We start from the raw sequence: 23,901 nt of genomic DNA, 5'->3' as shown, positions 1-23,901 counted from the left end.
ACAAGTCCTTGGTAGGATCTCTTTGCACAGATCACAAAATTCCCGAAAATTACGGACCTATTTGTGGGTGCAGAGTTGGTGCCCAGTGGTGTCCCAAATGTGTTCCATTTGGTTGAGATCAGGTGAATTTGATGGTTCGGACATCAACATGTTTTCACTATCATGTTACTCAAATCATTGCAACACGATTCTGCTATTATGACACAGACAGTTATCATGCTGGAAGGTGCATCGCTGTTGCGGAAGACATGAAACACAAAGGGATGCAGATGGTCCGCAGTAATGTTCATATAGTAACCAGCTATCATGATGCCATCGATTATCATCACAGGTCCCATGGAAGACCAGTTGAATATCCGCCATAGCATAATATTGTCCATCTCTGCAGATGTTCGTATAGTAATTTAAGTCATTTGTTATCTCATCCAAGTTAATCTTTAATAAATGAAAATGCAGCTACAAAGAATCAGCATGTATAAATGTTTTAGGATGGTTAGATCGGTTTTCTACAAAATCATGCATTAAATATTATTACTGAAAGTTAAACATCTTGCCGCCAATTTTGGTAAGTGCTATTTCCTACAGTCTGCTGTCGCTCAGGGACAAATTCTCCTACTCCCAGAGCTTTCCCACACTCAGGGTCCACATGTCTTAACCATCTGCCATTAGTGGAGTAGTGGAGTGGGCAACGTGTCTCTCTACCAGCACGTACAGCTGCTGTAATGAGTGCAATACTGTACGGACATCAAATCATGACTCACATTGTGGCATAGATGCCACAACAAGCCTCCCATACTTTATACAGAACAGACAACCCTACAAATTCTGTGTTGAGGTATGGATGTCAACACTTTGTTATCAACTTTAGGCTGTACCATCCTTCAACCACTTTCCACAGATGCTCACAACAGTGGCACACAAACAAGCGACCATTTAGGCTATTTCCTAAATGCTCATTCCTAGGCATTCGGCAATGGCACCCTGCCCTTTGTCAAAGGCGAAAATGTCAGTGGATTTCCCCATTTCCAGCCCGATTGTCACTAGAGTAATTACCCACTCACCTCCACTTACATGCAGGGGGCGGCAGAAACAACTCTTGAATTTTAAAAGTAAATACCATAAGAATGAGAAATGAGATTCTCAAATTTAACATGCAGTTTGAAAGAGTTGTGTTTGCTATTTATGTTGCATATATTATGGCACTACAGCTGTAAGGAGGGAGGCATTGGAGAACACTTGTGCTGCCTCGTCAGTAGTCAGTAGTTGGCATGGTGTGGAGGGAACATCGAGGTTTCGTAACAGACTTCTTCAAAAATGCTGATTCTGGTACTGCAGCAGCGTTTATTTCATAGACACTTTAGGCTAGGTCGACACGCGGAAGTTCCGCGTTCCCACTGTTGTGGGACAGTAATTTAAGAAGAACGGTTTTGAATATTAAAATGAATCCATCTTTTGGTAGGTCTCATAGTCTCTGAACACCGGAGAACATCCATGCATAGAAGCATGCCTGCGAGTTATCTCCACAACGTTTTGGCTGTGCGCAAGCAATTGCTATGATGTTCTCAAATTGCACCCTAAGGAGAATTTTACAGACAGAGATGAAGTTCCATCTGTGCAAATGGGGATTGTGCAGGAACTCAGTGAAAGTGAATGGGCCAGACACAAAGCTTATTGTGGCCTATGACGGAAAGTGCTGCAGCTGACACCAGTCTCGTAGGTCAATAAACAAAATTTTCGGTACTGGTCTGCAAGCATGTCCTTGACAGATCCTTGAGCACCCTCTTCACAGCGAACGTGTTACTGTTTGGTGCGCTGTTGCTGATTTCGGAATTGTAGGCCAATATTTGTTAGAAGAGGGCGACACAATTGTGACTGTGAAAGAAGCTACGAAACTTCCTACACCCGATACTCAATGACCTAGGGAAACTTGCTGCGCGTTTCGACAAGATGCTGCCACTGCACATGCATACAGAGTAGTGACGGGCCTTCTTAGAAAAATGTTTCCAGAGCAGCTGATCTCCTTACGGATTGATGTTCCATGGCCAGCCCATTTCCCTCAGTCTCGCATCTTGTGAATTGCTAGTCTGGGGATACCTTGAAAGCGGGCCTCTTCTGTCGTAAGCCACGAACAATACTAGACCTGAAAGCTGCTGTCCGTCACAAAATAGAGGCAATATCAAAAGGAATGAATAGAAAAAAACGTTCGTCATCTGGATGATATCAAACCTAGAGCGTATGTGTATGTGGTAGGACGGTCATTATTTGGATGATATCATTTTAAAAACGTAGTGAGTATGTGTGTGTGTGTGTGTGTGTGTGTGTGTGTGTGTGATGTAAATGGCGAGCTCTATTTTTTCGAACTCCGAATTCAATTTGTGAATGTCATTTTGCATTATTGTGTTATTTAAGTTCAAAATTCTGGAGTTACTTCTGCCGCACCATGTACTTTCCTTAATGCATCACATGCCTACAATGTTAACAGGCAGCATTCAAGAGGAGGAGGAGGAGCTTAGTGTTTAACGTCCCGTCGACAACGAGGTCATTAGAGACGGAGCGCAAGCTCGGGTGAGGAAAGGATGGGGAAGGAAATCGGCCGTGCCCTTTCAAAGGAACCATCCCGGCATTTGCCTGAAGCGATTGAGGGAAATCACGGAAAACCTAAATCAGGATGGCCGGAGACGGGATTGAACCGTCGTCCTCCCGAATGCGAGTCCAGTGTGCTAACCACTGCGCCACCTCGCCCGGTGGCAGCATTCAATCTCGCTTGCTGTAGGCGTAATGTTTTGACTCATCCAGTGTATTCTGGGACTGGTAGTGACATCTTATCGACCTGGTCTGTTTCGCCAGTAAATTTTTCCTAGTAGATACTGAAGAATGACTGGTTGAAAGGTCGTACAACAGACAATGAGGATATTTGAGAGAGCTGGCGAAAATTTTATGCTCCATTGTAATGGACGCACTGAAAATTTCGTTCAGCACTTTGTACACCTGCTAAGAGTCTGATTTGCTGTTATAAGGCGTAAGCAGTTTATGCAAATGAAAAACACATATTCATTCTTTAATTCTTTATTAAAAATCTCTGTTTCACAAATTTTACTGTAAAGACTTGGGTTATCTTGTCTGCTAAGTCACTCTACCAAATAAGATATATGAGTCCGTGGTAACTATGTGAATAGTGTACGTGATACAGCCCATCGCTCCAGCACTGCATCTGAAAAGGCAACTCAACAGCTGACATCGTATTGTGTTGTAGGTCCATAGTGCTGTTGGCCGCGTATCTACTGAACTGGGCTGTCGCTGGACCAGAGTGCCTGCTGTTGCTGCCGCCTGATGCCACTGGACGGTGAGTACCAAAGCTTGGCTTCAAATGGGGCGTGAATTCCTAAGGGACCAAACTGATTAGGTCATCGGTCCCTAGACTTACACACTACTTAAACTAACTTATACTAAGAGCAAACACACACACCCATGCCCGAGGGAGGATTCGAACCTCCGGCGGGAGTGTCCGCGCAGTCCGTGGCATGACGCCACAAACCGCGCGGCCACTCCGCGCGGCAGCTTAGCTTCGTTCACCAATCACTCCAACTGTGGTTAACACTGTTATTGAGAACGTGGGAAGCACTCTCAGGCCATCTGTGTGCCTCTAAGGACGTCACACATCTAGAATAACAACAGTTACACGTTGGTCTGTTCTGTCCAAAAATACTCCTCGCACTCTACCGCTTATACCACCGTTTCCATGATGTTCATTCTACGACTGACATTTTACCGTTTGTCTTTCGTCATGAGTTGCTAATGTTCTATTCTCTGCTCTGAGTCAGACGAACAATTTTTGTATCCTATATCTATTAACAGCTTCTGTTCTGCGTCACGTTTCCTGAACGTGCTCATTCCTGTGTCAGAAGGGTATTGCCATGTTCAGGAAAGTTAGTATGCAATATGCACAAACAGTAATCACAAGGAAATAGAAAAGAAATATACCTAAATGAATGATATTGGTGTTAATAACAACGTTTCTTTTAACCGAAATAAAATCACGAGTGTGACTGGGGGGGGGGGGGGGGCGTTGTTGTTTATGTAACGAAAGTATTACAGTCACGGAAGAAACGCTGGCAACTATGGACAAAATTAAATTACCTTAAATGTTTCTGTGATTCAAGAGATGAATCGGAAATACAAATAGTTGCTGGTGAAAATAGCGACATTCCGAAAGTAAGGCCTGACTAGTGTCACATAAGATGTACGAAGGCTTTCAAGGTGAAAAGTAAGAGAAGGCGCCAGGAAATGGCGATGATTCAATAAAAATCGTAGTAGTAGGCAATGAGTTCGCGTTAACACTTACACTGGAATTCGTAGATTGCGATAAAGCTTTCGATGATGATGATGATGATGTTTGGTTTGTGGGGCGCTCAACAGCGTGGTTATCAGCGCCCGTACAATTACCCAATCTTTGCTCAGTCCAATTGCGCCACTTTCCTGGATGATGATGAAATGATGAGGACAACACAAACACCCAGTCATCTCGAGGCAGGTGAAAATCCCTGACCCCGCCGGGAATCGAACCCGGGACCCCGTGCTCGGGAAGCGAGAACGCTACCGCGAGACCACGAACGGCGGACGATAAAGCTTTCGAGTCAGTTTGAACACAGTTCTCTAAAAGCGCTTGAAAAACAAGATTACAACTGCCATTAGACTTGATCAAGAATGTGAGCAATACAGAATTGAAAGAGGAGTCAGACGAGGAGATTCTACACCACCAAAATTGTTCTCAGCAGTTCTAGAGGAAGGAAATCCTTCAACTGGGAAAACAAAGAATGAATATATGTTAATGGATCGTATCTGAAGCACTTCAATTTTTTGGATGACACTGTACTGTTTGTCCAGGATACGATCTATTACCACATATTCCTTCTTTGTTTTCCCAACTCAAGAATTTACTTTCTCTAGGGGTGCTGAAAATAATACGGGTAATTTGGAATCTCCTTTAGAGTCCCTCTTTCAATTCTGTTTCTCTCCACTACAGATCACACCTCTATTGAGACTGGCCACTTTCTGGTACATTTAGCATGTGCTGGACAGTGTTGTAGTCTGGCTCACACTGTGTCGAGAAAAGATGACCCACCTCGAAGATAGACCAAATGAGTGGCATACGCACTTCTTCGACACCACTGTGAGTCTCTCTTTCACCTTAGGATGCAGCAATGAAACTATCGTTGGGCCTAATTTGTATTAGGCCCAACGATAGTTTCATTGGCTCAATGTTTCTTCTGTCTTGAAAGTTGTGGTAGTTGTAGACAAGCTATGGAATGGTCTTAGATCTCAAAGCATTCTGTCTCTTAGAAAGCTCGGATAAGAAATATGATGCACATTTTGAAGCCAAGAACCGGTGAAGACAACGTGATTTCCTACGATGGTCGCCACAGCTGCAGATGCCTCTCTGTCGGCATTTTCCTAGCTGTAGATGAGTTTTGTAGGGGAAGTGTATCCTTTGAGGCGTTTTGTATTGTCTGGAAGCGAGACCATCAATGATCTAAAGTTGCGAAATATTTTAAACAGTCGCCAGATCTTGTTGCTAGTACATTTCTCTCATTAAAAGACATCAATCCTACGGCGATTTATAAGGATACTGCATCTCTGCAAGTCGCCACAGCACATAGTATGTAGCAGCAGTATATACGATCATGCGGTCTTTAGTGGATGCACTAACGACAACAACACGATATTTCCGTGGTGCTAATACAGGTATTAAGGGTGAGAGAGAAGGGAAAATATAACAATTTGAGACCAGGAATCCTAGTACAGAAACGATTAACTAGAAAGTTAAAAAGCCAATGACGTGTGAGATAAGTCAGTCATTACGAATCCCCACGCTAAAAGTCCTTGATAAAAGGAGGAGGTTCCATCTCGTGGCCAGTTCTTTCACCTGATATAATCTGCATCTGTATCTGCGTGGGCGATTTGCATGACCCCGGTTTTTGTGATAAGTGAATTCGATAAATTACCGCTCGATGAGGATCACACACACACCATGCGAAGTGGCACGTGATACCCTGGACTCGCAGTGGTGAACTCGGTAATTCAAATACGTCCGGCAATGCAACTTAAACCGATGAGCCAAAATATTATGACTAACAACATATCAGTGATTCCGTGTGGCATGGTTTCTACAAGATCTTGATAGATCTCCGGAGGTATGTGGAACCGGATGTCGATGTACACATCACACAATTCCCATAAATTTGAGAGCTCAGCGATGGTGTCCCATAGAATCCAAAATGTGTTCCTTCGTGTTCAGAACAGGCGAACTTCTTGGCCAAAACATCAACGTTAATTCCTCAAACTACCGTTTCACGATTCTGGCATTGTGACATGGACCACTTGCAACGCTTTGCAGTGCATCTGGGCACTGTTACTACTTACGACAGTTTCATTTGCTGCTTCTTGTTTACTGTTACTAGACAGAAAGCCAGTAAGATGTCACGGTTTCCACGCATTTTACAGCGCACCACCATCGTCAGTATCGCTCTAACAACGATTTCTATCCTCCGTCATCGATTCTTTCTGTATGTATTTATTACCGGTGTAGCTAATGTCTGAGTTACGCTACCAACTATACACGGAGAATGAGTAGCAATCGTTCACTAAAACCCAAATACTGGCATTCTTGTCTCACAGTGTGGTGGATTCTTTCTTTCGGAATAACAAACCGCTCGTCCCCTGGTGGTCCACTTTCACTTTTGAGGCCATCTGACCCGCAGCCACCGAACGACTACGTAATAAACACGCCTACACCCTTTTTTTCGCTTCTCCGCACTTATAGCAGCTTGGCTATTATACGTTCTGCTCCTAATAATAATGAGCGTATGGCACTGGTGGCCGGGAGACCCCTCGCGGGGCGGTTCGGCCGCCGCTCCACAAGTTCTTTAACGCCAGTACGGCGACTTGCGAGTGAATGAGGATCAAATGATGATGAAAGACACACAACACCCAGGCATCTCGAGGCAGAGAAAATCCCTCACCCCGCCGGGAATCGAAACCGGGACCCCGTGCGCGGGAAGCGAGAACGCTACCGCAAGACCACGAGCCGCGGACCGTTCTGTTCTTGACTTTGAAATTTACATAAATCAACTAACGCTAAACATATAGCTTCCACACAGCAGCTCTACCTGCATAATATAGCACCTTTAACATGGTATTCATACTTACAATGCCACCAATGGCGAAAATTCAACTGACACAGCAGAAAATGTCAGACCAATGCAACACATATACATTACAATAAATTTAATTATAACTAATAATTCTACTGCAAGTACCTAGTGTAACAATATTCAAATAATATGGAATTAAAGTTTTTACTGTTTGTTTTAATATTGCGACATGTCCACAGATATTGTATGAAACCTTAACGAGAAGTCATCGGCTGAAGATATGGAAAAGCAAAGTGGACATAATCTTAAACAAGACCTTAATTTGAGGACAGAAGATAGTGACTGTACTTTCACCACACCGGCACTTTTTCGAAATTACAAAAGTTTATTACCTGTTTATTCTTCACGTGTAACACCTGTAGGACGTCCTTCAGCGCGCTGTAAATGTATTGTATGGAATCGTGTGGGGTCTAAGAAACTCGACATGGACAACGATATAGAAGTGTTACTTCTCTCAAAATGCATTTTCTGGATGATTTTCATAATAATAGGTAATGGACAGACAAGTCAAAAGTCTTCTATTTTAGTTCCAATCTACTTACTCTGCAAGCTAAAACAATGGCTAAGGCACTGGATTTGAATCTAAAAGGAGTGGCGTCAAATCTCCGTCTGGCCAGCCAGATTTATATGAATGAGTGATGTTTGTTCTTTCGGACATGTTAGAAAGAATAGGCAATTGTGGTATGTTTTATGTAAATCGAAGGTGCAGGGGAGAAAGGAAGGGAAAGAGAAGGAATTATTGATGCCAGCTGCATCCGGAATTATCGGTGATGAGTGAAAATGTGTGCATGGAGCATGGAGAACATGGACGGGACTCCGGATAGGTGGCACTAGGTGGAAATGTGGGGCGGCCGAGAGGCATGCCGAATTAGTCAGCGCAGTGTTTAATGCAACTGGCTAGTAAGCAGGAAATCACAGGCTCGAATCACGGTTTAGCGCACATTTTCAGTCGTCGCCACTGATTCCACATAAAGTCCCGATGCAGCTGACATCAGCAGTCCTTTTCCTTTCACCCTTCCACCTTCAGTTTGCATAACATCCAGATTTAGTTTTTCCCAAACGACTCAAGGCGAATGCCAGCATAATTCCTATGGCAAAATTCCTTCTCCACCATTTTGCTATCTGAGCTTGTGCTCTACCGCTAATGACCTCGCCATCGATGGAACATTAAACACTAATTTTCCTTCCTTTCCGTTAACTTAGTAACTAACTTGGAACTGCATTCTTTTGCACAAAGTTCCAACTATGGAAAACACAAAAGTGTACAATCCTTTTTATTACATACAGTTTCTCTTGCCTGTCGTCAGTAAAATAGCACAGATAACTTGATGGTTTCCTTCTTAAACTGAGAGCAGTATTAATTTCTTGACCCTCCTTCCGAACTACTTCGGCTGTTCCTGAACACAGTTACTCTGCTTCATACCCTATCTAACACTGTCGAATTGTGAGCTTCACTTTACTCTAAAATTTCGCACTTGTCCAAACTTCACTCCAAAACTTCATGTTTAGCGACCTAAAGGCTGCTTGTCCAAGAGTTCACATTGTGGTAAGTAACTGATTTATCCGATGTTAGGCGCCATTTCATTTAGTGCTGGATGTAGCTAAGCTTCACATTTGACGTTAATTTCTGTCAATTACATAAGTTAACTGGCCTACCCCCCATGACATTCGATACACTCCTCCCCCTCTCTGCGACCACATCTTCCTCACTCTGTCAACCCCGTTCTCCAACCTGTATTTGTCTATCCCCTCCTCCCCACTCTGCCTACATATTCTCCTCTCAACCTTTTTGTACATTTCGTCCACTCCCTCTCTCTGACCATATGTTGCTCTCCCCTCCCTCTGACCATAATCTCCTCCATCTCTCTCTTTCCATCTCTGCCTCCCCCTCTTCCTTTCCCAACTCCCCACTACCACTCTATACATTCCAACTGCCTCATTCAATTCCCCCTTGTCCACTTCCTCTGTCCATTTCCTCCTCCCCCTCATTCTGTCCATCTCATCCTATCTCAACCTAACCCCATCCATATTCGTCGGATTGTATAGTGCCTGCAATAAATTTCAATAAAGCAGCCAATACTATTCCCACAATAAACCAGTCATGCAGTACTTGAAAATCATTCATTTTCCCCTAACATAGAGGTCATTGTACAACTAGGTCAGTGAAGCAGTCCAATAACAATTCAACACAACAAGCCTGTCATGCAAGGCAACCTACATGTCAGTGCCCAAAAAACTGTTTCTTGCCCATGACATATAGGCTGGTCTACAAAGCAGTTTGATGTGGCAGGACAATACCGTTCCCACACAAAACACATGTTGTGTAGGACAGCCTATATGCCAGGGACTGAAAAAAGTGTTTTTGCTTGTATCTCTACTCCTATCGGAGCTAGAAGGTTATAAAATCTACAGAGCTGATACTCATTATGCCTGCTGTTCCTGTGCCAATTTTGGCTGAAATCGATTCAGGGATTGGACATTTACACATACACATATACACACTGCTTTATATATACAACAAATGACAAAATAATTGCACTTGATTGCAACATTTTTAATTAATGACAAATAAAAGAATAAAGTGCTTGAGCTACAAGAAAGTAAATATAGTACTTTATGTTGCTTTATTTTCCCAGATACACTGAGTGGTAAATAAGGTGAAACATCCATATGGGGTTAAGGAAACCAAATAAAGCTATACTGATTGTGATGGTATGTGATCTTATTTCACTGATCACAAAATCAAGTCACGTTTCAAAAAACTCGGGAGTATAAGCCCACTTATCAGTGTCACAATGCATTCATTTTGGCCTATATGCATGCACTCATTCGGTTTGGAAGGGTGAGGCTAGCTGGCCCACAACTATTTTAAATGCTCCTCAGAATGCTGCAAACTGGCAATGGGGCAGAGTTGACATCAGAGCTGGTTCTACACATGTTCTATCAGGGTCAGATCTGTTGATTTTCTGGCCACAAGAGAACTTTAACATTACGCAGACAGTTGACAGATACACATGGCACGTGTGGGGAGCACTGTCCTGTTGAAAAACACACCACGATTATGTCAAATGAGAGGTAACACATGAGGATGCAGGAAGTCTGTGATGCACCATTGTGCCTTTAGAGTTTCCTCAACCACTACCAGCCGTGACTGGAAGTCATATCTGATGGCTCACCACACCATGACGCCAGGAGTAATACCACTGTGACTGTTCAAAACATTGGAAGAATTTTTGGACAACATGGTTGTGGAGATGAAGCAGCGATTAGTATGATTAATCAATTATTCAAAAAGTCTTAATCGCATTTATTATTATTATACCGCCAACCGGTTTCAACCCGACGCAGGGGTCATCTTCTGGGCGTTTACACCATTGGTCGACTGCTGGTGGTGTCACTCCTGTCTACATAACGGAAGGAAACTATTGGAAGAATTGCACCTCTCCCCTGGTCGCAACATACTCGCCAACAATGGTCGTCAGGGGTAGTGCACAACCATGATTTATCGCCGAGCACAGTCCGATGTCATCGATGCCATGCTTCCCAGTCACAGCACCAGTCCAAACAAAGCTGTTTGTGTTGTGATGTTAACGGCAGCCTACGCATGGGACAGTAATTGCCTAGCCCGGCTGATGTTGGTCCCCGACCAATAGTGCGGAATGACACACACTGCTGCAGGGAGTCCATTACTTCTTCTCGGACGCTGCGCAGATGTGAAGTGTTACTACACGATTCAACCAGCAGGCCAAATTGGGACCCACAATGAGGCCTCATTCAAACTCTGTCAGGTGCTGATAACGCTGTCTCATACGAGGACACAGTATCTCCACGTCCTTCGCAGTGATCGCTGTTAACGGCCCTTATATACCCTACCAGTTCTCGTACCAACACAAGATAACAACACTAATGCACTCGGATAGCCGTTCTACCTGTCACCGAAAATTGCATCTCTAATCTTTTACATTCCCGTCAGTGGTATTTACGTGCACAGTTACACTGACGTCCAATCATGTTTTCTGGGTGCTTAATTTTTTTGTCAGGCAGTGTAGATCTGTATGGATCACAGATATTTGATTTTAATTACCCTTTTAAGCACAATAATGAAACAGTTAATATCGTTGCATCACACACTACGAACCAAAAGAAACTTCGGGACATGCGTATTGTATTAATAACTATCTCTGTGTCATTCTCCTAGCTTTTAAGATATTACTTGGAGGCAAAAGCAACATTATAAAGCGCACTTTTTATGGGAGTGCTATTGCGCATTTCATTGATTGGGTATTAACAGAAATGATTCTCACTGACTGTCATCGTTTGTGACAATAAACAAAATCATACACAACTTCTCACCAGATGTTTTAGTTGCTAGAAGTAAAGTGTCTTACATGACGACTAACACGTAGTAACCCATTCTTTCTGCAAAATTCGTTCCGCCCATACATCTGATTGGCCAGTTCGAATTATTTGTCTCTCCAACTGAATTACTTTGTAACAACTTTTGTTGCTAAAGGGCACACGCATTCACCCCTCCGCCAAACAATTAAGTGCGAATTACAGGGTTATCTTGTAAAATCATGTGGAAAATGGCTTTGAGCACTACGGGAATTAACATCTATGGTCATCAGTCCCCTAGAACTTAGAACTACTTAAACCTAACTAACCTAAGGACATCACACAACACCCAGTCATCACGAGGCAGAGAAAATCCCTGACCCCGCCGGGAATCGAACCCGGGAAATCATGTGGAAAGTTCTTTCCTAAAAGCATTCCTGGTACCGGTCAACTCCGGTCTTGTGTACCAGCTCTCTTTACCTGGCTTTTATTTTGGAAATGTTCCAAGCCTGTAGGAAAAAGCAAGCGCTGGGTGCCCATCCGTTTTGTGAAGACGCCTTAATATCACTAGGGGGCCGTCCCGAGGAGATGTTCACGGAAATCTGTTTGTGTCTTCAGATCTACGTGAATTGGCAACATTTACCAGACCTTTCACATTACGTCCAGATGACGATGTTGGTGCCCAACAGAGTCTCTAATATTGTCGGGCATGTCCGTTACCAGCTCCACATAAAGGGGGCTTGCCAAGATGAAGCCACCTCTACCTGGAAGCCTCGGCTGACCGCTGGACATACTTAGTGCTGCTTTTCAGTCGGCACTTGAAAGAGATTGCGGTGTTTCACTTGTGTGTGAAACCATTCGCTGACTTCGAAGGTGTTGATTGTTGTTGAACATGTTTCACACAATACAAAACCGAGTGAACAAGCTATCACATTTCGTAGATTTGCAACAAACCTTGTTTGTGAAACAGCCAGTATGAGTACACACAAAAGCAGAAGAGTCTACTTGCTAGTACGAGGTGCATTCAAGTTCTAAGGCCTCCGATTTTTTTTCTAATTAACTACTCACCCGAAATCGATGAAACTGGCGTTACTTCTCGATGTAATCGCCCTGCAGACGTACACATTTTTCACAACGCTGAGGCCATGATTCCATGGCAGCGGCGAAGGCTTCTTTAGGAGTCTGTTTTGACCACTGGAAAATCGCTGAGGCAATAGCAGCACGGCTGGTGAATGTGCGGCCACGGAATGTGTCTTTCATTGTTGGAAAAAGCCAAAAGTCACTAGGAGCCAGGTCAGGTGAGTAGGGTGCATGAGGAATCACTTCAAAGTTGTTATCACGAAGAAACTGTTGCGTAACATTAGCTTGATGTGTGGGTGCGTTGTCTTGGTGAAACAGCACACGCGCAGCCCTTCCCAGACGTTTTTGTTGCAGTGCAGGAAGGAATTTGTTCTTCAAAACATTTTCGTAGGATGCACCTGTTACTGTAGTGCCCTTTGGAACGCAATGGGTAAGGATTACGCCCTCGCTGTCCCAGAACATGGACACCATCATTTTTTCAGCAGTGGCGATTAGCCGAAATTTTTTTGGTGGCGGTGAATCTGTGTGCTTCCATTGAGCTGACTGGCGCTTTGTTTCTGGATTGAAAAATGGCATCCACGTCTCATCCATTGTCACAACCGACGAAAAGAAAGTCCCATTCGTGCTGTCATTGCACGTCAACATTGCTTGGCAACATGCCACACGAGCAGCCATGTGGTCGTCCGTCAGCATTCGTGGCACCCACCTGGATGACACTTTTCGCATTTTCAGGTCGTCATGAAGGATTGTGTGCACAGAACCCACAGAAATGCCAACTCTGGAGGCGATCTGTTCAACAGTCATTCGGCGATCACCCAGAACAATTCTCTCCACTTTCTCGATCATGTCGTCAGACTGGCTTGTGCGAGCCCGAGGTTGTTTCGGTTTGTTGTCACACAATGTTCTGCCTTCATTAAACTGTCGCACCCCCGAACGCACTTTCGGCACATCCATAACTCCATCACCACATGTCTCCTTCAACTGTCGAGGAATTTCAATTGGTTTCACACCACGCAAATTCAGAAAACGAATGATTGCACGCTGTTCAAGTAAGGAAAACGTCGCCATTTTAAGTATTTAAAACAGTTCTTATTCTCGCCGCTGGCGGTAAAGTTCCATCTGCTGTACGGTGCTGCCATCTCTGGGACGTACTGACAATGAACGTGGCCTCATTTTAAAACAATGCGCATGTTTCTATCTCTTTCCAGTCCGGAGAAAAAGAATCGGAGGCCTTAGAACTTGAATGCACCTCGTATAACACTTGAGGTGCCATGGTAAGGATGTTGCTACCAGGAAGAGCCCTTCGTTCACTCGCTCTTTGTTCGTTTAAAAGTGGCTGAAGCTAGCACGGTGGCGAAGCCTGTTTGATCATAGTGACAGAGTCGTCTGTGTACTTGTCGACTTCACAGCAGTGTTTGAAATAATTAGCATGCGTTTTTTGTTTCTTTCTTGATCATTATATTCTTCTCACTTGTAAAGAGTGGTAAAATTTTGGGGCTGTGAAGATCCAGATCACTTTGGCAAAGGAAATATTGGGTCGGGCCAGCCTGTTATAGGGTTGTGAATGGATGTAATCCGCATGTGCGGCCATATTATTGTTCTTCGGTCATATAATATTAAAATTTAGTTTTTGCGACAGTTAATGATTAAAGTAAAAGATTTAATAACAATAAAAAAGATTCCTTTTGATGCTTTGCTGTAAAACACAGTTGACGATGGTATGACTGGTGCTGAGACGATGACAATGACCTATCCGGCAAGTATATCGAGGTCAGCTGCCAGTAGATGCCGCGTGGGTAGGAAGACAGGGTACAACGGTGACGGGATATCGGACGATGCAGATGAAAGGGTCACTATTTCTGAGTGTGTAGGGATGATGTTGGGCTGGGATGTGAGGTGTGTAAATAGAGCTCGGAGTGGGAAGGAGCGAGGGTGGTTTAATAGGTTTGGAGAGATACTGTAGCCTTGATCAAAGGGGAAGACATAGAAAAGGAGGGCTGTAGTTGGTAGGAAATTATGGGTCGGAAAGAGGAAATTACCTTCGTGTTGGATATAAAGGGTTTAAATGCATCTGATTTTTGCTGTGTTCCGTTTCACTGATACTTCAACATGACGTTATCCAGTCTCATCGAAAGAGGTATGTACGTAGACACGCTGGTATCGTTGGTGTACTGACTTATATAACTCTTGTACAACGCCGTCGTTGGTTGCTGTTTCATTTCAGGCTGCTGTAAATCTGTTCGTGAAATCGCTACATGTTATTGGCTTAAGTAACACAATGCAAAAGTAATCTGCTGCATTTATATGCGACGAACTTATTTTTGTGATGTCGCGGATAGGCACAGTAAATTTCTTACTTTTACTTGGCATTCTGATTGAAAACGGAACTTAGTTCCTTCTGGAGGGATTTCAGTCGTGTGCCCACGTGGGCTCGAATATCCTTGCATTCTATTACCTTCCATGATCACACTAGAAACTAAACATCCCGCTCATTTTGTAACAAGTCAGTTTGATTCTTTAACATCATTATTTCATGTATGTTGTAAAGTGACCTATTCCTTTTGTAATTATTTTTGAATTTCGATGTTGATTAATGGGTTTAATCTACGTCTCCTTATTCTGTAACAGGAGTGGTTTTCTAATAGAGCAAGTTATTAACAAATCTGGCGCCTATTTTTTCAAATATTCCTTTGTTTTTTTCCCTCAACCATGTGCCTATGTTAACTCACAGTCTGCAACAGGCCACACTATGATTCCATACCCTGCTTAATTGCACCGACGCTCACAAATATCTTTCATATTTCTCAATGCCATGATTGTTATTGTATTTTACATGATTTTCAGCATTTTTAGGCAAGTAGTAAATGCAGCAACGCAGTCAGCACACGCTGCAGTTCTGCTCTCCTCAGTGGTCAGAGAAAAGCTCGTTTTCGTTCAGAGTCAATGTTTTTGTATTTAAGTAAGGTTCAGAGTTGTTTCAGATCATGCAAATTGCATAAACACATACATTGCACGGACGATTCCCTATAAGGCGATATCAATCACAATAAGAGTTCATAATCTTTGCAGGTTCACTTATCGCTTTCGTAGTACTAATTAATCGTTTCCTTCTGAGGCTCATGAGTGTTTATAATTGGCAACCAATGCTGTACATGAGTGTTTTCCGTCGCGCTTGCGAAGGTTAACTGACGTCGCCACATAAATTGCAGTCAGATGCCTCTTTACTTGGGCCTGAGAGGGAAAACGGTTGATATGAGTTACAAATAGTTTAAATTTTTTTTTGAGCGGTTAAATAAATGAAGACGACTGTTAACTTTCAGGACATGGAGGTATTTGAAAAGTGGGAGGTATTGGTGTAGGTCTGGCAGCAGCCCTGGATTGCAAAGGATGGGATAGACAATTAGGTTATGATCATCGAATTTACAGGATGTATAGGATTTTTATAGACAGATATAGGAATTTTATGAGAGGGGAGAATTATATCAGTTGATAAAGGACACGTGTGTGAGAGAGAAGGCGGGTAGAAAAAATGAGGCGGAGTGCATGGTTTACTAGGAATTGTAAGGAGAGGTAAAATTTTGAGGGTATGGTTATCGATGCTAAGAGCTAAAGAAACTGGTATACTTGCCTAACATCGGGTAGGGGCTCCGCGAGCACACATAAGTGCCGCAACACGACGTTGCATGGACTCGACTAATGTCTGAAGTACTGCTGGAGGGAATTGACACCACGAATCCTGTAGCGCTGTCTATAAATCCGTAAGACTACGAGGGGTGGAAATCTCTTCTGAACAGCACGTTGCAAAGCATCCCAGATATGCTCAATAATGTTCATGTCTGGGGAGTTTGGTGGCCAGCGGAAGTGTTTAAAGTCAGAAAAGTGTTCCTGGAGCCACTCTGTACCAATTCTGGACGTGCAGGGTGTCACATTGTCCTGCTGGAATTGCCCAAGTCCGTCGGAATGCACAGTGGACATGAATGGATGCAGATGATCAGACAGAATGCTTACGTAGGCGTCACCTGTCAGAGACGTATTAGAGATTCCAAACCACTCCAAGTGCACATGCCCCACACCATTACAGAGCCGCCACCTGCTTGAACAGTCCCCTGCTGACATGGATTCATGAGGTTGACTCCATACCCGTACACGTCCATATGCTCGACACAATTTGAAACGAGACTCGTACGACCAGGCACCATATTTCCAATCATCAACAGTCCAGTGTCGGTGTTGACAGGCCCAGGAGAAGCGTAAAGCTTTGTGTCGTGCAGTCATCAAGGGTACACGAGTGGGCCTTCAGCTCCGAAATCCCATATTGATGGTGTTTCGTTGAATGGTTGGCATGCTGACACTTGTTGATGGCCCAGCATTAAATCTGCAGAAATTTGCGGAAGGATTGCACTTCCGTCACGTTGAACGATTCTCTTCAGTCGTCGTTGGTCCCGTTCTTCCAGGACCTTCTTACGGCCGCAGCGATGTCAGAGATTTGATGTTTCGCCGGATTCCTGATATTCACAGTACACTTCTGAAATGCCCGTACGGCAAAATCCCTACTTCATCGCTGCCTCGGAGATGCTGTGTTCCATCGCTCGTGTGCCGACTGTAACACCACTTTCAGATTCACATAAATCTTGATAACCTGCCATTGTAGCAGCAGCAACCGATCTAACAAGTGACAGAGCCTTGTTGTCTTATATAGATGTTGCTAATTCGCATGCCTATACCAGTTTCTTTGGCGTTTCAGTGTGTGTTGGAAAGGGCTAGTTAAGTGTGGAAGGATGTGAGTTAACAGTTTTGGTAAAAAACTAAAGTCGGATAGGGATGTGGTAGTACTTTTATGTAGCACAGGTAGTCACATCAACCTAATGTCGACTGAACACATTTTCATAGTGCTGTCATCTGTCTGTGCCGCAGGAAGGGCTGTGTAACGGCGGCAGCAGTGGACGAGGCGTTCTCGCAGGCGCGTCGCGCCGTCGGATTGGACCGTCCTCCAAGGGAGCCCACGCCCGTCGCCCTGGACCTGCTTGGGGCTGCCCTCCACGAGACAACGCGGCTGCTCGCCAACAGGTGAGGTTCTAGAACTTGTGCAACAAGTCTAACGCAAAACAGAAAATTGATGTTTTGACAGCTTCCTTCTTTGTGTTGGTCCAGTAAGGTTTTTAATTCAACGCAGGTTTGTCATCATAATATTTGTGTGCGCCTACGGTAGCTGAGTGATCATGTGCTTGGGTAGCTTAGTTGGTAGAGCACTTGCCCGCGAAAGGCAAAGGTCCCGAGTTCGAGTCTCGGCCCGGCAGACAGTTTTAATCTGCCAGGAAGTTTGATGTAATCATGTTTCTAATGCAACTCTTCAACGATGAGCTGCGTTAGTGTAACGGTTAAGGTGATGCCGGCACGGTAGCTCAGCGTGTTCGGTCACAGGGTTAGCAGCCCTCTGTAATAAAAAAAACTGAGTTAATCGATCAACAACGAACTTAAACGGATGTCTTACGACGTCCGCCCCGAGCAAATGCAATTCACGGTAGCTCAGCGTGTTCGGTCAGAGGGTTAGCTGCCCTCTGTAATAAAAAAAACTGAGTGAATGGATCAATAACGAACTTCAAAGGGCGTCTGGGGACGTCCGCCACGAACAATTGCAACGAACTATAACGAACAAAAAAAAAAAAAAAGTGTTTGGCTGCTAAGCGAGAGGATCTGGGTTGAAACCTTGTTCACTGTTTAATATATTCTTTATTTAAAAACAATATGAATTTTATTCGTTTGAATGTAATTTCTTGAAATTTCTAGTGCTTTTGCGGTTAGCTGCCCTCTGTAATACAAAAAACTGAGTAAATGGATCAATAACGAACTTCAATGGGCGTCAGAGGACGTCCGCCACGAACAATTGCAACGAACTATAACGAACAAAATGAGATTTAAAAAAAAGTGGTCAGCGCGACAGAATGTCAATCCTAAGGGCTCGGGTTCGATTCCCGACTGGGTCAGAGATTTTCTCCGCTCAGGGATTGGCTGTTGTATGGTCCTACTCATCATCATTTCATCCCCATCGACGCGCAAGTCGTCGAAGTGGCTTCAAATCGGAAGACTTGCACCCGGCGAATGGTCTACCCGACGGCAGGCCCTAGTCATACGACATTTACATTTATCATAATATTTGTAACTGGCTATCTATGAGCTGAGAGTAAAGGTTTTATTTTCTTTTTCTAACGGAATAGGTACCAAGATATCCAGCGATCAACAGTTCAACAATACTACGAGGGACGTTCGATAGCTAATGCAACACATTTTTTCCTGGAACCAGATTGGTTTTATTCAGGATTCTAATTTACAACATAATTCCCCACTCTTTTCACTACAAAACCCTATTTTTCAACACATTCTCCGTTCAGTGTGAAGGTCTTGGGAGCATGTATGCCGGCGTGGCACCACTTATCATCCAAACACTGCGGAGTGCATCTGTCACTAGGCCTTACGACCGTTGGCGGAAAGACCGATTACCATCAGAATGTCCGCCCCCAGTTAATTTGGTTGCAGGGGACCATTTGTTCTCGGAAGAGGCACACAGTCTGCGAGGATCTGAAGTTACAAATATGCTGAGAGACGTCCCCTCGGCCTCAGTTCGCTGCAGTACTTGGTAGTTGTTGTAACGTGCTCGAAGGACATCCGTCCATGATTAAACTGCAAATTCGCGACTTTCACTGCGAAGAATTACCTTCATGCTATCTACAGTGTTAGAGCTGTAATCTTTGTTGCGCTGACTGAGACGTGGTATTTACTGGAATTAAGGAAGACGTGGAAGAGAGGACCCACCAATGTAACTTTCTTTTCACACAACCTGTTTATTTAACAACATAAGATCATAAATTTTGTTTTTCTTTATAAGATTAACAAATTTGTGAAATTAATAAGCTTTTGAAAGAGAAATCGAAACAAGAACAACATGGCAATAATTACAAGGCGATCGGACCTGCAGCCCGCCCGTTATTGGGTGAAACAGCGGTGTTTACTACCGCGCTGGACACAGTATCTCTTATTAAGTGTCCTTCTGCAATACATGAAAACAACATAAGCACTATTGATGACAAGAGTGTTTCAATTACTCAAACAGATGACGTAATTTTTAATTTGGAAACTTATGTCGAAAGGTTCGGGGTCAAGATGCGCACCTGTGCTTAAAGATTAAACAGATTAGGAAACAATTATTACAATGATAACGCTTACTTCAAAGCAAGCAACCTCTTAATCTCAATCGGCAACCAATGTGCGACTGGATCCCAACCCGTATCTTTTGACAATCTTACTCTGAGTAAAGCTCTGGTGACAGTTGGCTGTCAATATTTTAAAAGTTAAACTGATTGTCAATTATTAAGACCGCTCTGAAGGAACGTTTTAAAACATTACTTGTGAACACTTATTACAAGAGAAGTCACTCTACGGAACCACAAGATCCAGTTAAAAATACACCCACAATGACCCGGTCTTTCAAAGACAGCAACGCACTGCTTAGTACAACAATTTGTTCAGATTGTAACTAATGCAATTACAATCAAAGAGCTTAACCCTTTAACATCTAAATCTAACCACGAGACCCCTGTTTGTTTAGCGACAACCTGTGCCTTAGTACAATTGTTCTGACTGTATTTATGACCAGGAGCCGATTCATTAGAACATTAATGATCGGGTATAAACCAGAAAGAAAGGCAATGTAATATCGGGACAAATTTTAAAACGACAACTATTGTCTAGTACAATACTACGGCCTATATTTACGACCAAAGAGCCGACCGATTGAACCTCTAAGGGCCGAGTGCAAACCAGAAAATAATTAGGAGGTCAGGTAGACAATGACACAGATCACCACGAGGATTATAGAATGTTACGCGCCTTTACCAGCAAGCAGTTCCATCGACCCACGGTGCGTCGCGGAGGTTACTGAGTGGTGCCGTTGAAAGCCAGGTAGAAGAGGGCAGGCAGCTCACGAGCGGTCGTCCGACAAGAATTCTGCCAACCAAACGACGGGATGTCGGCCTGCTGCTTGTCGTCGGCGCTGACCCTGGTGAAGCACTACAGCAGGGCTTCACAACTGGCGGTTTTGAGCGTGAGTACTCGCGTCTGCTCAGGCACGTGCTCGCAAGCAGGTGCAAGGTCGCGGAGTAGGGGGGGGGAGGGAGGGGAGGGAAGGGAAATGCGCGCGCACGTATGAATAGGACCGCAGCGTGCCTATTGAATTCGCGCCGACTGTGTAACGTTAAAAGTACTACGATCAGCTCTAACAGTCACTTCGCTGGTTAAGAATCATGTCAAGTCGCCGTTGTGTAACCTCAACCATGCTTTCGCAGTTCAACCCCCATTGGGAGGAATTGTATCTGTTTACGGTGTTGCAAAATGTTTAGGAAATTTAATTTGCAGCGACATTATATGTCGTACCACGCGAAAGACTACGGAAATGGAAAATGTGATGGACCAGATCGTGCACAGGAAGTTATTAAACTTACAAGGAAGCTATCCGAAGAAGATCTGGATGACGAAGAAAAACCAACTGAGGCAGATCTCAGAGTGAGCTACAAAATTGCTTTGTTTTTAGCAAAATCCCTGCGCCCTTTCACTGATGGCGATTTAATAAAAGATGTTTGATAGTTGCAGCAGAACATTTGTGTCCATCTCAAGTTGAACAGTTTCGGATTGTGCCATTATCTGTCATGACCATTATGCGTCGCATACAGGACATGGCAGACGACGTCCAGAGCCAGCTTGCAAATACCTATAAAGATTTTATGGCGTATTCTCTAGCTCTGGACAAAAGTGTTGATATCACTGGAACAGCGCAGCTTTCCATATTTATTAGAGGAGTTACTAGAGATCTTCAGGTGAGGAAGGAGCTCCTCGATGTAGTAGCCATGAAGAACACTACAACCGGAGGTGATATTTTAAGTAGTTTTGAAGAAAGTGTTGAAAATATAGGATTGTCGTGGAATTGTTTAGTTTCAGTGTCTACAGACGGTGCACCAGCGATGACAGGGAAAAAATTAGGTTTCGTTGCGCTGTTGAAGGAGAAAATGCAAAAACTGACCGTGCCGAATGAAACAAGGGGCGTTCACTGTGTGATCCACCAGGAAAACTTATGTGCAAAGAGTATCACTCTAAAAAATGTGATGAGTGTTGTTGTTCGTACAACCAATTATATAAGGAAGCATGGGCTACAACACAGACAATTTAAAAGCTTTCTTGAGGATGTAGAAAGCCAGTATGGTAGCCTGCCTTATTACAGCGAGGTCCGCTGGCTTAGTCGTGACAAATTTTGCCTATTAGATGAGATAAATATGTTCATGGAAATAAATAACATGTGTGTTCCTGAATTGAAAGAGCCTTCATGGAAATGTGATCTCGCGTTCTTAGCAGATTTAACTAGCCATCTGAATGCTTTGAACATTTCACTACAAGGTAAAGATCTGCTAATTACTCATTTCATAGATCGAATACAAGCTTTTAAAATGAAATTGACACTTTGGGTGAGTCAGCTGGAAACAGGAAATCTAGCTCATTTTCCTAAATTATCATCCACGCAAGATGTTCACAAAGACTGTGAACATTATTCACATAGTTTAGTTGCCCTTAAGGAAGAATTTGATCAACGCTTTCAAGATCTGACAGCACTAGACAGTGATTCTGATCTGTTCTCCTCTCCATATTCAGCGAATATTGAAGAGATTCGTCCTGAGCTGCAACTAGAAATTATTGACCTGCAGTGTGACAGAGAATACAGAGACAAATTTCAGAACAAGAAAAACATTTTGGAATTTTACAGACACTTCCCTCAGGATAGATTTCCTAATTTGCACAAACTGGCGGCTACAATAATATCAATGTTTCTGTTCCATGTATGTTTGTGAATAACTGTTCTCTGCAATGAAATGTAACAAGACGCGCCTGAGAAACGCATTGTCTGATCGAAATTTAAACTGCACGCTGCGCCTACGATGCACAAGAACAATTACTCCGAACATAGACGCAATTGTAAAGGGCAAAAAGTACAAGATAACAGAGAATCCCACACTTCAGTGACACCTTTTATTGTGTAACAGTTCACAAATTAATACGAATGTAGAGGCATACACTAAGCTAATAAAATTATGTGGCATGTGTACAATCTCCTTTATTTGTTTCATTTGTCACAGTAATAATTCGTGAGTGATATCCCTGCAGGTGGCCGCGGATTTACATTGACTGGCGGCAGCTGTTGTGTGCCCCACGTGACTCTCCCTACTCTCCGCTCTGGTCCGGTAGTGGAGGTAGCGTGCTCGCGCTGCTCCGTGCTCGCGCCTTGCTGCTCACAGCTTGCTCCGCGAGCACTATGTTGTGAAGCCCTGCACTACAGTATTTTCGCTGTGCGCTGGCCCTCCCTGCGTAGCTCGTGGCTTCGGCCGCTCGGACCTCGTGACCACCTCTTGTCGCGACGCTACCGCCAATCCTCAAACTTCGTGCCTCCTCCTCTCGGGACAGCGAACCCGTATACAGGGTGAGTCACCTAACGTTACCGCTGGATATATTTCGTAAACCACATCAAATACTCACGAACCGATTCCCCAGACGGAACGTGAGGAGAGGGGCTAGTGTAATTGTTTAATACAAACCATACAAAAATGCACGGAAGTATGTTTTTTAACATTAACCTACGTTTTTTTAAATGGAACCACGTTAGTTTTGTTAGCACATCTGAACATATAAACAAATACGTAATCAGTGCCGTTTGTTGCATTGTAAAATGTTAATTACATCCGGAGATATTGTAACCTAAAGTTGACGCTTGAAACCTCCGACGGTCAGTTGCGTGTTGTAACAAACACGGGCCACGGTCGGCGAGCAGCATCTGCAGGGACATGTTTACGATGACGACCGTGTTTACGAGTGTGGCTGTAGTGCACTGTTGTGGTTTGATCTAGCTGTCGCAGTGTCCGCATGTAGCGCTTGTTGCTTTTGTTATTCTGCATTCGTCTCCGCACGCAGACCAACTGTAGTACACCGTGTTACCAGACGTCTGTGATAGTGTAGTGTTGTAGAGACTATGACCATGGTGTATTCGAACTCTGAAAAGGCGGAGATGATACTCATCTATGGCGAGTGTCGACGAAATGCAGCTGAAGCCTGCAGGGTGTATGCAGAAAGGTACCCGGACAGAGAGCATCCAACGTGCCGCACATTGCAAAACATCTACCGCCAACTGTATGCAACAGGAATGGTCGTAGCACGCAAACGGGTCCGTAACAGGCCCGTCACA

The 23,901-nt window shown here is 43.8% G+C and overlaps 1 protein-coding gene and 2 non-coding genes across 3 annotated transcripts in view; 2 read left to right on the top strand and 1 right to left on the bottom strand.

The window, feature by feature from the left end:
- LOC126161714 (peroxidase-like) overlaps window positions 1-23,901 on the top strand; it is a gene marked incomplete at its 5' end in the record, with an annotated part of 240,793 nt that overhangs the window by 75,784 nt on the left and 141,108 nt on the right. Inside the window, 2 exons of the mRNA XM_049917747.1 lie at window positions 3,254-3,343; window positions 17,541-17,693. Coding sequence (XP_049773704.1) covers window positions 3,254-3,343; window positions 17,541-17,693 — 243 coding nt within the window. The remainder of the gene's footprint in view (window positions 1-3,253; window positions 3,344-17,540; window positions 17,694-23,901) is intronic.
- On the bottom strand, window positions 2,670-2,742 carry Trnaa-cgc (transfer RNA alanine (anticodon CGC)). The gene has a single exon. It is a non-coding gene; the product is annotated as a tRNA-Ala (tRNA).
- Window positions 17,849-17,923, top strand: Trnas-cga (transfer RNA serine (anticodon CGA)). The gene has a single exon. It is a non-coding gene; the product is annotated as a tRNA-Ser (tRNA).

Source organism: Schistocerca cancellata, chromosome 2, assembly GCF_023864275.1.
Source record: "Schistocerca cancellata isolate TAMUIC-IGC-003103 chromosome 2, iqSchCanc2.1, whole genome shotgun sequence".
Taxonomy (NCBI): domain Eukaryota; kingdom Metazoa; phylum Arthropoda; class Insecta; order Orthoptera; family Acrididae; genus Schistocerca; species Schistocerca cancellata.
This window is presented reverse-complemented; position numbering and strand designations above follow the sequence as displayed.